Below are 15457 nucleotides of genomic sequence, written 5' to 3' on the forward strand. Positions count from 1 at the left end.
AATGGTTAAAATTGTATTCTTGAACCCACAAAAGTAAAAAAAAAACCAAAAACAAAAAAAGAAAAGATAAGACAAGAAAGAAAAGAAAAGAAGATTCCTAATATCCATATAATAGTAGCCAAAATGAGTACTTCAGATACCTTAGTATTCTATTTCAGCGGTGGAGGCGGGGAGTGGGGGGCAGATTTTGGTCTTTTGTATTTCCGTGATTCTTAAAATACCCACAAGGAAGCTAAACAAATGCTTAGGTGTCATTGTGTCTTTGATACTTACTGTATCTGAATCCTCCAACACTGTCTGAGGAAACCCCAACATATTTGTCTTTGTTCTTCTTTGCTTTCTTTCGCTCCTCACGAAGCCTGTCGTCATCCTGGGCAAATTCAACCAATTCTTTCACCTTCTGGCGAATATTTATACCTTGATCCTTGCCATGCTCATCTGTGAGGATGGTAAGGGAGAAACAAAACCTTAAGAATTCAATTAATAAGTATCAAACCCTTTAACACAAAAAACAGACATGAAAATTTCAACATAAAAAACCCAACTTCAGTATTTAAAGTTAACAAAAAGAGGCAAATAGTGCTATGGAATTTTGTAATTTTTCTCATCAGCAAATTCTAAGTCTCGAGAAGCAATTCTGGCTTATAAAAGCCTGTAAAGATGTATCTACAAGGACTATAGATACTGGTGCTACACAAGATCAATGAAAGATCTATTAAAAAGCATTACTAATGATGGCCATATGAAAAAGACATATCCATAAATGTTTTCTTTTCCTACAGTATTCTAACCACCACCACCACCACAACAACAAAAGATCCACTTTAACATTTTAATGACTAAAATGTACTCAAATGCTCTGGTTTCCCCAATACAAGTTTGGAAATAATAATAATTACCAGAATTTAGTGTGGCTAAAAAACTGAATTTTTAAAGTGCTTTCAACTGGGGTATACTACAAAATGAAATGTGGTTTATTCTGTATCCTCGTTCACATTCAAAACACACTCTGGCCTTGCTGCCTTTGCACAGTAAATATTATTTGGTGGGAGGGGGAAAAAAAAAACCCAGCTTCAAACAGATGTGTGTGTTTTGGAGCTCTAACCTTTTCTTCCCATATGATTAAAGCTATTCCTTTATGGACACCACAGGGGACCAGTCTCCAGTGCATATTTTAATATAAACCCGAACACTCATGTTGTGTTGGTTCTGTTGTTATTAGCCAGTCTTTTCTGCAAGTTCTTGTCTTCACTAATTAATACTCTAGGGCCCCACGTCTTGGATTCTGCACTCGTCACACAACCAGCAATAGTCACATTCTAATTAGAGCGGAGAAGCTTCTAAGCTGGTTCAGGTGACTGACAACTCCAACTACTGTTTTAATTTGCTTATAAGGTTTTTCTATTGCTCACCTACAAAGTGGTAATTTTCCAGGGATCGCAAATCATAAATGTGTTCTCTGGCACTTGTAACAACACGCTCTGATCCATTCCTTATGAGGTAAGCTAGAAGCAGCAATGACTGTAAAAATACAAAGCACCAAATGATTTAACAAAATAAATTCTGATAGAGCTTTGGTAAATGGTTAAAAAAATAATTTCAACATCAGGAAATAAATAATCTTTGTGGGGTAAGTGGGAGGCAGGGAGAGTTTCTTTACCTGACACTGGACTTTAAATACATAGTCTAAAACTTATATTACCAATTTGAAATTCCTTTTATAACCACGGTAAATAATTACACTGTCCACTGGACACCATGCATCAAAAGGTTAAAAAAAATAGCTCTCCAATATCTGATGTATGATACAAATGAACACTAAGCTTTTAGAAAGTGGCTCAATTTTTAGTTTTCACCTGGGCAATAGAGAACTGTGAGGTGTTCGAAATATCAATTTAAAGAGAACAATTATTTGGTAATTATATGATCCCACAGCATTTTCCCCAGATTAAATTAAATTTTGAAGTTAATGATATGGCTTTTGTTTCAAGAACTGGCTGCCAACAAGTAAAAGAAAAAAACATTTTATGGGGTTTCATTTTGGGGTGATAAAAATAAATTCTGATATTAGTAGTGACTGCTGCACAACTTTGTGGATACACTAAAATTCACTGAATTATGCATTGTGAACTTGACTTTGCTTGGGACAAATCTGACATAAAGAAATATCAACTATTTCATCACAAATATTGTACAAGCTGAAAGAATGACAGTGAATGTTTTTAGAAACAAGTAACATCAAAAACATGGAACTAAATAAAGTACTGCTCTTCAGTCCTGAAAACCAACATACTGCTTTTAAAGTTTTAAATACACATATTATATGCCATTTTGAAAGCAAAGAAAAACTTATTCTGAATAGCAAAAAAATATGGTGGGTTTGGAAAACAGATGACAATCTGCAGAATTCCGCATGGATGAAATCAGGACTACATGAAAAGAATCTGATAAAAAGCTCATATTTGGAAATTTAAAATGCTAGAATTTTAATGTTTTACAATTTCTAATTACATTTTAAACTAACATATTGCTCATGTAGAATATTATAATATTGTAAATCAGGCAAATTTTTATGTAGAGATGAGAAACCATATTTATATTAGACTGTGGTTTTCATCTTAATCGCTCATCCACTAAATACACATCCATCTATAGATTTATTACTTTTGATATGCACAAATTATCTCCAGTAGAAAAAATTAATAAAATGAAAGTATTTTAAATACTATTTAAATACTAAAGTATTAAAATATTATTTTTAAGCATTTTACATTCAGAATAGTTGTTCATGGTTAATAGAAAACAACACACATAGCAAATCTTCTTTTACGTGTTTAAGAATATTCTGTTCTAGGATTTAATGTCCTTCATAATCACTTATGTATATATACCTTAAAATTTCAAGTGTTTGTTTTCAACATGTCAAATAATAAAAACTGATGTCCATACCTTGTAAACTCTTCTCCAATTTTTTTTGTTATCTTTTAACATTCGTGACCAAAGCATGTTCATAAGTTCTGGAAATTGTTCATACATAAATGTAGCCCTGAAAAAGAATAATTTTCCTCAAGACTTTGCAATATATTAATTTTAACAGTAGATGGCAGGCTTGTTCTAAGTTACTGTGTCTTCCCAAAGAGCTTAAAAAATTTTAGTAAGCTTAATTCAAAAAATTTAGATATGCTTTCATTAAAATATTTTTCTCATAGTTTATGTAATATGTAGCACACGTGAAAACCCCACTAATTCATATCATCTTTTACAAGCCCTTTACTTACCAGGATAGTGGTCAAGATGCTCATCAAAAAAATTTTCCTAACTTTATTTCAAGTTATTTTATACACATTTGTCAAAATTTTATGAAAAGCCACGGTAAGTCTTCTAAACTTCACTGATGAGAAATTTTTACTTTTTGAGCTCATTTTTAAAGGGAAATGGATTCTGTATAAAACTTTCTCTATATCTGGCAGCTAAACTGTTTAAAACTGAAAGCAAATTTTGTATTTCTGTGTAAAGATAGTTGGATTCTTTCTGCACTGCTGAGTCATATTATCACTTACTTGGCAATCTCTCCCATGAGTTGCCCAGAAGGTCCCCAAGGATCGTCATTCGTTGCTTCTCGAACCTTAGACTCAATCTCTGAATAATTCATAACCACATTGGTGCTGCAGAGAAAAAAAATGCACGCACATACACACAAAGATTAGCATCAAAACTGAGAAACACATGAAAACTTAATAATGACACTAGTGGGTGTCCTAATGAGATACCTCTACAGGGTGGGAAAGAAAACATCTTTTGTGCGTTAAGCTACTTCGAGGACACTATGTAACACATTTAAGTTGTATTTAAGAAAATTTTACTATTCCATTAGCCTTCCAGAATACAGATGAGAGATTACATTAGAGCTGGCATAAGTCCAGTAAAAAATGGTTTTGGGTCAAATTAAAAAGAAAACTGAACATACTCGAGTCTATTATAAAACTAAGTTATTAGTTTTCTGACCAGATCTGGTTTACATGCACTCTTGTTTCCTTACAGATTTTCTGCAAATTAGCAAAATTATATAAGAGAACATTATTTATATTGCATTAAAAAAAAAGGCAATGGCAAACCAAAGATAACACTAAAAATATTTGGAATTGCTATGAATATTTAACTGTAATCCCTTGGTCTTTTTTCATGTGTATGTTTTCTATGTCACTAGTCACCATAAGCCTCACTTTTGATGGCTACATAGTATTTCATCAAGAAATTGTATGAGGGGCGCCTGGGTGGCTCAGTGGGTTAAGCCGCTGCCTTCGGCTCAGGTCATGATCTCAGGGTCCTAGGATCGAGTCCCGCATCGGGCTCTCTGCTCAGCAGGGAGCCTACTTCCTTCTCTCTCTCTCTGTCTGTCTGCCTCTCAGTGTACTTGTAATTTCTCTCTGTCAAATAAATAAATAAAATCTTAAAAAAAAAAAAAAAAGAAATTGTATGACAACATATTTAACTTTCACTTAAGACTTCAGCAGTGTCAAGAACATGGGTTCTAGGGGCACCTGGGTGGCTCAGTCGTTAAGGGTCTGCCTTTGGCTAAGGTCATGATCCCAGAATCCTGGAATTGAGCCCCACATTGGGCCTGGCTCAGCAGGAAGCCTGCTTCTCCCTCTTCCGCTCCCCCTGCTTGTGTTTCCTCTTGCTGTATCTCTGTCAAATAAATAAAATATTAAAAAAGAAGAAGAAGAAGAAGAAGGGTTCTAGTAGTCAGAAAGATCTGACTCCAATTACTCTGTGACTTTTGGCAAAATTATTCCAATTGTCTTAATTTCAGGTTCCTCAAGTGCAAAATGGGAGTAAGTAAGAAGAACACTACTTCCAAGGGTAGAACCTCAAATGGTACCTATTAGCACAGTGTCTGACTCACAGACATCGTTCAATACAGGTTAGCTGCTATTAGTATTACAGATAATAATTACCTATTAAGAGAATTTAAAAATATTAAGTAATATTTTCGTAAGAAAGAATGAACTTTGAATAGAGGGCCTTAAAATTAAGATACAAGATGGCAAAAAGTTTGGTTATTAAAACAGAATTTCCATACTCAAATGGATTTAAGAATTTAGACATTACAAAGAAATACTGTGAAAATGTGACTTGTAGTAGTATCCAACTGAAATCTAAAGCTACAATTATTACCTAGCACTTGTTATAATAGATGCCTATGTATTTGGTCATTCAAATCTTCCACTTAAAATTAAGCCTCAGAAACAGGAAAAACCAAAATTTGTCCACTATTACTTCCATATACCCCACTCTTGCTATACAGCTTTTCAGTTATTCAAAGGTTCTATTTTTTTTTTTTTTCCCAAGTAAGGAAGGTTCAGCTATAATTGGTATTCAAACCTGTTTCTCAAATATAAGGAAATATAAATTTTAAATTCACTGCAAATAGCTCTCCTTCTTTACCTTCAAAGAAAGAGACTAATAAATGGTTTGGGTCAAATCTGAAAGGAACCATTACACATATAAATATGACTTGCCAAATCACAGAATAAATCTAGTTTCTAGATTTATATTCAGAAGACTGTTCTACTAAGGAGGAAAAGTGAAATCCTATTACTTTCTTTCAAATTTTGGAGAAAGCTGGCTCCTAAAATATCAACTAGTTTGATAACATAAATAGAAATTGTTTCCCTGCAACATAAATTCCACCGCCTCCTTTAAAAATTAAGACTATTAATTAATGTTCATAAAAACCCAATAATGATTCTATTGACAATAATTTTGTATGTAAATACAAAGGAGTAACATTTTTTCCTAATTTCTTCAACAATGGAAACAAAATAAAAACAAGGCAGCCAATGACAGATTTGTAATTTAAGATGCCATAAAATGATGGATTTCAAAATGCTTCTGTTTATCCTAGTGGCTGAAGAATGCGTGGCTTAGGCAGTTTTAAGTGTCAACATGCAGCTGTGGGAATGAACAATAGCAATTAGGATTATAATTCACCCAAGCATTTCATTACCAAGAATGCACTAACAATCTGTTTGTATTGTTTAATTTGCTAGAGAACAAGATGAAAGGAGTTAATCTTTACTCCATGCACATGAAATATTTTTACTAGAACCTTTATAAATGTTGTAGCTTTCAGAACACTACTTTCCTTGTTCAAGCTGGGTCAAATGAGAAAGGTCCTGTTTCTCTAACCCTTCACAAGATTCTTAGCTGAAGGCCTGTGTGTTTGAGTGCTGTGTGTTTACAGGGAGAGGTGGCAGAGAGCCAATAATTTAAAAGAATTACCTTATTTCCTTGGTTGAAAAACAATGGGAACTATGTAAAATGACAACAGCATTAGAACACTTATAGTATAGTTTCAAAGTATACCTACAAAAAGATAACAGCAATAGTACCAAAAAGTAACAAAGCAACACAACTTCCATGAAGAAAACCAGGCTCTACTTGAAAGCCATTTTCTACTGAAACTGCTGCTTTCAGAAACTGCGAAGAACTCTAAAATGAGATCTGATGGCCATAAAGAATTCCAAAACAAAGTATTTTTAAGCTGCACCTAATTCAGAAACAAATGTAAACTAAAACAAAACAACATGACACTGTATAGTTTGGCCTAAATCCAGCTCACTTAAAAATAACTATTTCTAAAAAGGTAGAAATGGCATTTTGAGCCTTCCTTTCCCATGTTTTCTGCTGCCCTTAATCCACACCCTACCCATAATTCCAGTGACCTTTTTAAAAAAGGAAAATAACCTCCTCCTCCCCCCACAAAAAGAAAAAAAAGAAATTATGTCCAGATGTGAAAGGAAAAATAGCTAGTTTAATTCCTAAAACTTCTAGGAGTGACAAAAATGTTTTAAAAATGGATACTTCAGACACTAGAGGGGGCCCTCCCAACAATTTTTTAACACACAGACAAAACTCAAGACAAAGGTCTGGGATGTGTTCTACAAACAAAATTATAGGAAATTACTAGGAGATAACCAAAGAGTGAAGAATGTAAGAAGCTGCTCCTGTTCTGAAGATATTACCTTAAAGCAATACTGAACCACTGTTTTTTTTAAAGGATAAAATCCACAATTAAAATCATTATTGTTTGTACTGGTAAGGCTTCATTGCGTCTATAGTGCTTTTTACATTTGCTCTTTTACAACACCCCAATAGGTAGGACAGGACTAAGGGAGTCAGTCCCCAGTGAGAGTACTTCAACGGACAACCCAGCACCACTCACTCACTGGATCTTTAATGCCAAATGCTGAAAGTTACTGTCCTCAAATTCTGCACACATGCTTCTATGGCTGTGTCCACACAGCGAATGTTCAATTATTCAAGGGTTGATTATTCACCTTCTAAATTATTAGTGTTCATTTTGGCTCTCCTCTTTATTTCTCATTTCCTGTTTATTTCACCACTCACTACTGAAAAAACACCAAGATATTTTATTTAATAACAGTTTGGGTCCAGGTTTTAGAGGCAAGAAAGGTTGAAATAAAAGCTAAAATGGGACACTTACTTATAGATGGTCAGTGCATTAATGACTGACAAGAAAAAGTATGAACAGTTCTAACTGATAATTTTTTCCTGTTTAAAAGTTTAAGAATGTTTTGTTAAAACAAAACCATACACCAAAAGGTCAATCTTGTATAATTCAGTTCCACCTGCTAACGAAGGAATAAATAAGGAAACTGAAACAGACTGATGTAGTATTTTTCCTAGCTTGCCTTAATTTTACATCCTTTTTAAAAAAATACTTATATTTTCAATGTTTTCTTCTTTTTGTTTTACGACTTCATTCACTCTGAGATCAGGAAAATATTTAGCAGTATTTTCTGTTAGACCTTTATTTTTATTTATTTTTTTTTTTTTAAAGATTTTATTTATTTATTTGACAGACAGAGATTACAGGCAGGCAGAGAGGCAGGCAGAGAGAGAGAGGAGGAAGCAGGCTCTCTGCAGGGAGCCTTGTGGGGCTCGATCCCAGGACGCTGAGATCATGACCTGAGCCGAAGGCAGCGGCTTAACCCACTGAGCCACCCAGGCACCCCGCTGTTAGACCTTTAAATCTGTGTTTTATTGTATGCATGCATATGTACATCGACACTTAGAGACACAGAGAGTCCAAGTAACAGGAAAACAGGCAGCAAGAGACAGAAACACAGCTTTCAAAGTTATGGCTTAAATAACAGTATTTTTTTCTTTATACTTTCCTGTATTGTGCTCACTTCAGCAGCACATATATTATACTTTCCTGTATTTTCTGAATTTCCTCCCATGAATATTATACTGAAACCAAGGGAAAAGTATTAAATGCCATTAAAAATAGAAAGTACTGTATCATCATTATATGCAACATCATTAGTAACACTTTAACTCTTTTTAGGCAAATTAGCATCATGGTAGACCATGTTAAGTATTATTTGTACTTCCAAAGTCTTGTTTTATCAGGCTAGTAAATGCAAGTATATGTAATACACACATACCAAGTGCTATATGTGTAAAACTATATGGAACCATTCAAGTACCTAATATTTAAATTAACACGTTTTAAAAAAAATTCTTTTAGGAAAGAATGAGTCCTGAACATTAAAACATACACTTAAAAGTCACCTCTTCATCTCAATGTCACAAAGATTTCAGAAGATACTTTTACAATACAGGTTAAACTACTGTATGCTCTCTATAAAGTTTCAATCTTTCAATAACTTAAAAAATTTTATAAAAACACCCACAAAATGAACACCAAAAGAGAAAGTTTTCTCAGGTAACAAGTTCCTTTGTTAATGCTTGTTTTTTTGTTTTTGTTTTTCTTCTCTTTTTAAAAGCTTCTGGCCCAAAATTAGGACAATAGTTTTAAGAATACTTGCTCTGAAAGTTTGATAATAGACGATGTGATATTCATTTTTCATCATGGGATAGCCTTTACCACATTGCCCTTGTCTGCAAGCTGAACATTTTACAGGTTCAATACTCATATTTTAAAATCAAGTAACATGTTATTACAGTCCTGTGAATAGAAATCAAATTTGTAATCAACAACCAAGAAGTCTAGTACTCCTAAATGAACAAATCCGTAACTTTCTTTGCAAGCAGAAATCTGAGGTTGCATAGAAATGGGGCAAGGAGGTGGAAAAACTGATTCATCTACTTGGCTGGGTATCTGCTACCCATAAAAAAAAGTCTTTTCTTGATCTGAAAATAAAACACACTGCAATGAAAAATGTCATAACATAAGCAATGGTTCAGTAGAAGAATTCATGTTGTTAAAGCGAATGTTATTATCATATTTGATTATATAAGATTTTAGATATAAAAGAGCTGATGTGCTAATATGAGGAACAAACTACAGTGCTTCCCTCCACACCAGAAGAAGAAAACTAGTAAAATAAGTACTGGAAAGTTCAGAAGAAAAAAATGTAACAAACCTAATGCTGGCCAGTTTCTCTCTACTGCTGCCATGCTGTCATTACCAGCAGCAGCCCCTTCAACCAAATAGGAAAAATGAGTGAACAGGAAGGAAAAATATATTTAATAGCAACCCCCTGGAACAGAAGTTAAATAAACTCACTATCACATGATTAGTAAACAACTGATGTTCAAACTCTGCTAGGTTCCCTAATTCCAAAGCCCTGTTCTATTATGCCTCAATGCCCTATCAATCAGAGAATTAGTAATACCACATGACCTAAAAGAAAAAGTTTGCCAGTTAATATATTAAGATGACCTCTGGGCATCCAGGTAACTCGGTTAAACGTCCAACTCTCGATTTCAGCTCAAGTCATGATCTCAGGGTGGTGAGATGGAGCCCTGCATCAGGCTCAGTGCTGAGGATGGAACCTGCCTGCTTAAGACTCTCTCTCTCCCTCTGCCCCTCTTCCTTTCTCTATCTTTAAAAAAAAAAAAAAAAAAAAAAAAGACATCACAAACTGTACTACTAAAAGAACTAAATGCTGAATTAATCTTTAAAGAAAGATAGTCATGGAAATTACATTTCCTTTGGTTTTACTAAATCTTAAATACAAAGTATCCAACTGAAAAGGAGAAACCAATATAACCCCACACAAACAAAAATACTCTAAAAAGCAAGGTAAAACAAATAGTTTGAATGGGGAAAAACTGAAATTGAAGACATCAAAAATCTGAGGTTCTCTTATTCATTCTTCTGCTGTAGTAAGATTCCAGGAGAGTAACCTGGTTACTTAAAAAACATATGCATCATTCCAATCCACTTACGTAATAAATATGTGGGATGCTCATATGTGTATTATTTATGATTTCACTATTTACACAGAGGACTATGCTGGATTATGCACCTTCTGCTTTCCTCTTTACTTTTCAAGAGGGAACATTAAAACACTAAATGCTGAAACATGAAACTCTGCTTTTCAAAATAACCATAAAGAATTTGCACTGAAATACTAAACCTCATCCTTTAGCTATCACAGTAAAAAAAATTAACACCAAATAAATATTAAAGAATACTTTACTGACAGGTTTTAATGGGGGGGGGGGGAAGTCCCGCAGTTCTTTTAAAAGCTTCAACTTTCTAAAGTTCTTTTTAAGGTAATTTTGGATACTCAAAGATCCATTTAGATAGTGTAACTGGACACCTAAAACATTTTAAAAACATAGCACAAATGGAAAAACTGCTTAAATCCAAACTCAAGATGCCCGCCTAAAAAATGTATTAATGTTCAAAACACCATTTTAGTTTTTCCTTCCTCACATGATACAACAGAAAAGTACCTCCAGCTGATGTAATTCTAACTGAAATTCTAATTGTTTTAAGTTGTAAGAAAATTAAGGGCTATCCATACTCTTTTCTAAGAAATGCTATTCTTCCAACACTCTACTACCAAATTCTCTGATCCATTTCTGAGTGATGTTGGCCTTCAATTTCAGTTACAGCTCAGTCCAGTACTATCATGGAGGTGGGAACTGGGAATATAAAATTTAATCACTCTTGATTTTTCCTGTTACAGAACACTGGTGATTGATACAGCTCAATATTCTTATAATCTTAACTCAAATTTTTAGACTCTGTATCATTTACAGATAAAGTAGAAAGATAAATTCTCTAAAAATATATTTTCAGTTTTTTGTGGGGGGACAACGAGGAGCAAATTAAATACTAAACATACTCTGCAGATAGAAAAGACTAACAAACCTAACATTTATGAACGATTAACTGAAGACCTTTGTTTACCATCACAATTACAAAAACACAAATGTTTGTAGAAGACAGTCTTCCAGATTTGGTCAAAAGTTTAAAGTATTCTGTACAGATTATACTTTCCCAACACAGAGACCAAGAAATTCATCAAGAGTTCTTCCTTAGGTAAGAAACTTATGCATGGCAGAACACTTTATAATTTTTTTACTGTTTCTGTATACATTTGATTATCATCAATCCAATGTACTATAAAACCCAATGTGTTCCCCTCTAAATACACTTTGTAATGCTACTATTTTCTGTCTGTTAATCATCTTTTTCTTAGGCTCTGCCACCTTCAGTACCAGTACTGGAGGCTGCTTTTCTTGAGTTGTTTTTCACAAAGAAATTAAGTTACAACAACCCCAGAGCTGCAGCATAACTAAACCAAGCTGCCTTGTTGATGCCAGTGACTGGCTTAGCTAAGTGACTTGTTCCCACAGATATCAGATTTGAATCATAACAAAACTATACATTATCTCCTGTTAACAAGTTTAAATTTATTTTAAAAAGTCAAAACTCAACAAAGAAATCAAGAATCTGTGACATTTTAGGGGTGCCTGGGTGGTTTGGTCAATTGGGCATCTAACTCTTGGTTTCAGCTCAGCTCCATCTGACTCTTGGTTTCAGCTCAGCTCATAGTCTTGGGGTCCTGGGACTGAGCCTCCTGTCAGCTCTGCGCTCAGTTAAGTCTGCTGGAGATTCTGTCTTCCTCTCCCTCCCCTGAATCCCCACTCTCGCATGGTCTCTCATTCCCTAAAATCAATCTTGAAAAAAAAATCTACACTTTAGAAAGGAGAATAGTTACACAGTAGGAAATGTAATGCAAAAAAACCTCAAGAACTTTTATCAGTAACTGTTATTGACTGACTCATGACATAGTTTCTCTTCTAATCTGTAAACATACTTATTACAGATTATCAATACTCCAAATGACATCTTTATTTAAAGATTTCAAGCTTACAAACTAGCATTCCAAATCCATACAATTTCAGATTTACATTAAATAAATACTTGGTCTTCTCTTGCTTATGGAAGTATTCCTAACACTCCAGAAAAATCTCCAGTAATGATTCAATATCAGTTTACAAAAGCCAAAACTTATATTTAAAGTTTCTGAGATTTCTTTTTTTTTTTTTTAAAGATTTTATTTATTTATTTGACAGAGAGAGAGATCACAAGCAGGCAGAGAGAGAGAGAGAGAGGAGGAAGCAGGCTCCCTGCTGAGCAGAGAGCCCGATGCGGGACTCGATCCCAGGACCCTGAGATCATGACCCGAGCCGAAGGCAGCGGCCTAACCCACTGAGCCACCCAGGCGCCCTAAAGTTTCTGAGATTTCTAATAATTAGTATGTTCATCACTTAAGTGTAAAGCTGTCCTAAAATGCAACTAGCAGAACTAATGTCTTAAAGAACTTTTCCCCAAAAAACACCACAGAAAATCATTACTTAATGGTTTACGTAGAATTCAAGGTCAGGAAAGGTAACATAAAATGAGTGAAGACTTAAAGAAGTCAGTATTTCCAAATTTAGTTTCACAGGCCAAACTATGTACCAGATTAGAATGTATACATAAACTGATCACTCAAATATTAAAAACTTATGGAAGCAATGACTAAAATACCTTTTTATGTTAAAAAGTCAATAATTGTTTATAAAGTCTTTTGGGAAACACTAGAAGCCACACATAATTATTCCAATGCCATAGAAAATTTAGGAACTGATCCAAAACAAAAAATACTTGAACCAGGATGGTAGTTGGATTTCTGCCCCTCAAAGTCTGTCATTTAATTCTCTTTTCCAACAGTTACTGACCTCTTGATCACTATTAAGTGTGACTTAAACTGGCAGTTTTCCAAGGAAATAGTTTAGTAATTTATGTAACAGATGTGCAAGAAAAACGACATGAATGAGATAAGCCAAGAAAAACATCCTGATGTCCACAACTAAATTATGACCTGTGGGAGGAAGAAACTATAAAACTATTTCCCTTTCCTTAAAACTTCAGTGGTTAGCAATACCAAATAAAATGAGTCGTTTGATAGCAACCCATTTTCGAACATTAAAATGGGCCCCATTTCCAGGAACTGTTCCAAAACACAAGGCCACCCTAAAGGAAAAATACACACATTTATGTATTTTCATAATCTGCTTCATCTTTTATGGCTGTTTTGTAGAAAAGCAAAATAATATGTATATTAACTGACCAATAATTTATTAGAAGTTAACAAGGCCTGAATTCTGTCTCGGGTTCCTGGACAAATCAACCCTTTGGGTCTCAAAGTTCCTCATCTCAGAGATAGTTCTCACATATAAGAGATGAAATGGTCAGTGTGCCTACCATTCAGCACACATGGTTATTTTTCTGCCAGTATGTATTATTTTTAGTTTGAAGATATTCTTTATGTGGCCCCTTAGAGTAAACTAGCATAAGTCTATTACTTACCCACATCTCATTCACTGCTGCAGAACTTTACAGTCACAGTATCTGGCAGCCTACCTAGCCCACAGTATAGACATTGAAATGAAGATTTTAAGGACATAAGTGTATAGCAAGGCAAAAGCAATCTTATTATTAAGAAGTGGCCAAAGACCTGGAAATGAGTATTACTAAGAGAGAGGACAAGTACCTACTACTACAAGCGCCAGCATAGAACTGCTACTTTACACTCAAGAGAATTTGTATTTTGAAATTCACTCTCCTTATTAATCTTGTGGTACCACCAAGTGTGAGCTATGGTTTTATTTTACATAAAGCAGTATTTTCTCCTTTAGTGGTAATCTGACATCAGCTGATAAAGTCTCTAACTTTTTTGGGATTCACTAAACTCATTCTTATCTACTACTGGAACTGAACATCCCAAAGCAAATCATACAAAAAACAAAGACTTTTAAGCTATTATAGAAAGAAGAGAAATTATCTAGCATGAGGTATTCATTTATGTACTTATTTGACAGAGAGAGAGAGATCACAAGTAGGTAGAGAGGCAGGCAGGGAGTGAGGGAGCAGGCTCCTTGCTGAGCAGAGCCGGATGCAGGGTTTGATCCCAGGACCCTGGGATCATTACCTGAGCCGAAGGCAGAGGCTTAACCCACTGAGCCACCCAGGCGCCCCTAGCATGAGGTTTATGTCTACAATTCAGGAATATAAAAACATGCAGAATTCTGAGCTTTCAAAATGCCAAAATAAAATTATATAATTCACTCCACGAGGTGGCTGGTTGAACAAAGCATTTAAGGGCCCAAGAGCACAAATCATTAAACTAGGAAATGTCTGAATGTTCATGGGTTTTGATGACATGTAGAAGCCCTTCTACTCTCCCTCTAGCACAGGTGCTGCTGCTACCATGAGTTGGCAGCAGATGACAGGCTTACAAAAAAGCTGTCCCAACCATTCTCTAAGTTAGTCCATTGATGTTAAAGAGTTACTTTTTGGAGAGGCACTCTGGTGGCAGTAAGATTTGGGGGAGGGGATGTTCTACTGGGGGCAAAAGAAAAGAAGGTGTTAAGTGGTTCAGGAAAGCAGGATAAAAAGTTGCTTCCAAAATGTGGCAGCAATGGTGCTTGGAACAATACAGCAATGGAACAGGCAGAGGCTGCCATACTAGAAAATATTTTTTCTCCCTGCCATAGAGAAAGAGCTCTCATTACCCACAACTGGTGAACACTAACCACTATCAACTATATAAAAACAAATGTTCATGTAGACAAAATCTAAAAGGAAAAAAAACCATGAAAAACAGTGTGCAAAGAAACACATTTGTTTAAAATTGTTTTTACATAGTGAAAAACTTAATCCCTCTTAAGGAAAAGAAAAACAGCTATATAAAACCTATATAAAAACCTCTCGCTTCATTTGCTAGGGTAGTGTCCCATGGCTGAGCTGATTTAATTCTGCTGAGGATCAGTTTCCACTCTTCTGGCTCAGCAGCATATATTTTCTATCAGTGCCCTGTCTGCACACATAAAAGCTTTTGAAGACAACTCTGGATGGAGGACCAGAAGGGAAGGGTGTCATGTGTTATCTTGGAGGCTAGCTGAACAGTGCTGGACACTTATTTCCTAGGAATGCCAGCCCCAACCCAAATCCAGCCTCAAGTCCAGCAGACTTCTTTTTACTGTCTATCTCTGTAACTTTTAAGATTTCCATTTTTATTTTCTTCTAAAACAGTATGCTAGTATCTGGTAAAAACTTGGTAAGGTTTGGGAGATGTTATGTAAAACAAAGGCAATTTTATTACTATAGCACTTC

At 34.8% G+C, this 15457-nt stretch overlaps 1 protein-coding gene and 1 long non-coding RNA gene across 3 annotated transcripts in view; both read right to left on the reverse strand.

Moving 5' to 3' along the window:
• The window catches only part of CLINT1 (clathrin interactor 1), a 60527-nt gene that overhangs the window by 23329 nt on the left and 21741 nt on the right, over positions 1-15457 (reverse strand). For both annotated transcript variants that reach the window (XM_059174171.1, XM_059174170.1), the window contains exons 2-5: positions 3561-3665; positions 2950-3046; positions 1413-1521; positions 274-438 (exon numbers count right to left, since the gene is read on the reverse strand). In XM_059174171.1, coding sequence (XP_059030154.1) covers positions 274-438; positions 1413-1521; positions 2950-3046; positions 3561-3665 — 476 coding nt within the window. The remainder of the gene's footprint in view (positions 1-273; positions 439-1412; positions 1522-2949; positions 3047-3560; positions 3666-15457) is intronic.
• LOC131831841 (uncharacterized) lies at positions 5323-9869 on the reverse strand. Its single transcript, XR_009353819.1, has 2 exons — positions 8053-9869; positions 5323-7835 (listed from the first exon to the last, which is right to left on the reverse strand). It is a non-coding gene; the product is annotated as an uncharacterized LOC131831841 (long non-coding RNA).

This window comes from Mustela lutreola, chromosome 5 (genome assembly GCF_030435805.1).
Source record: "Mustela lutreola isolate mMusLut2 chromosome 5, mMusLut2.pri, whole genome shotgun sequence".
Taxonomy (NCBI): Eukaryota; Metazoa; Chordata; class Mammalia; order Carnivora; family Mustelidae; genus Mustela; species Mustela lutreola.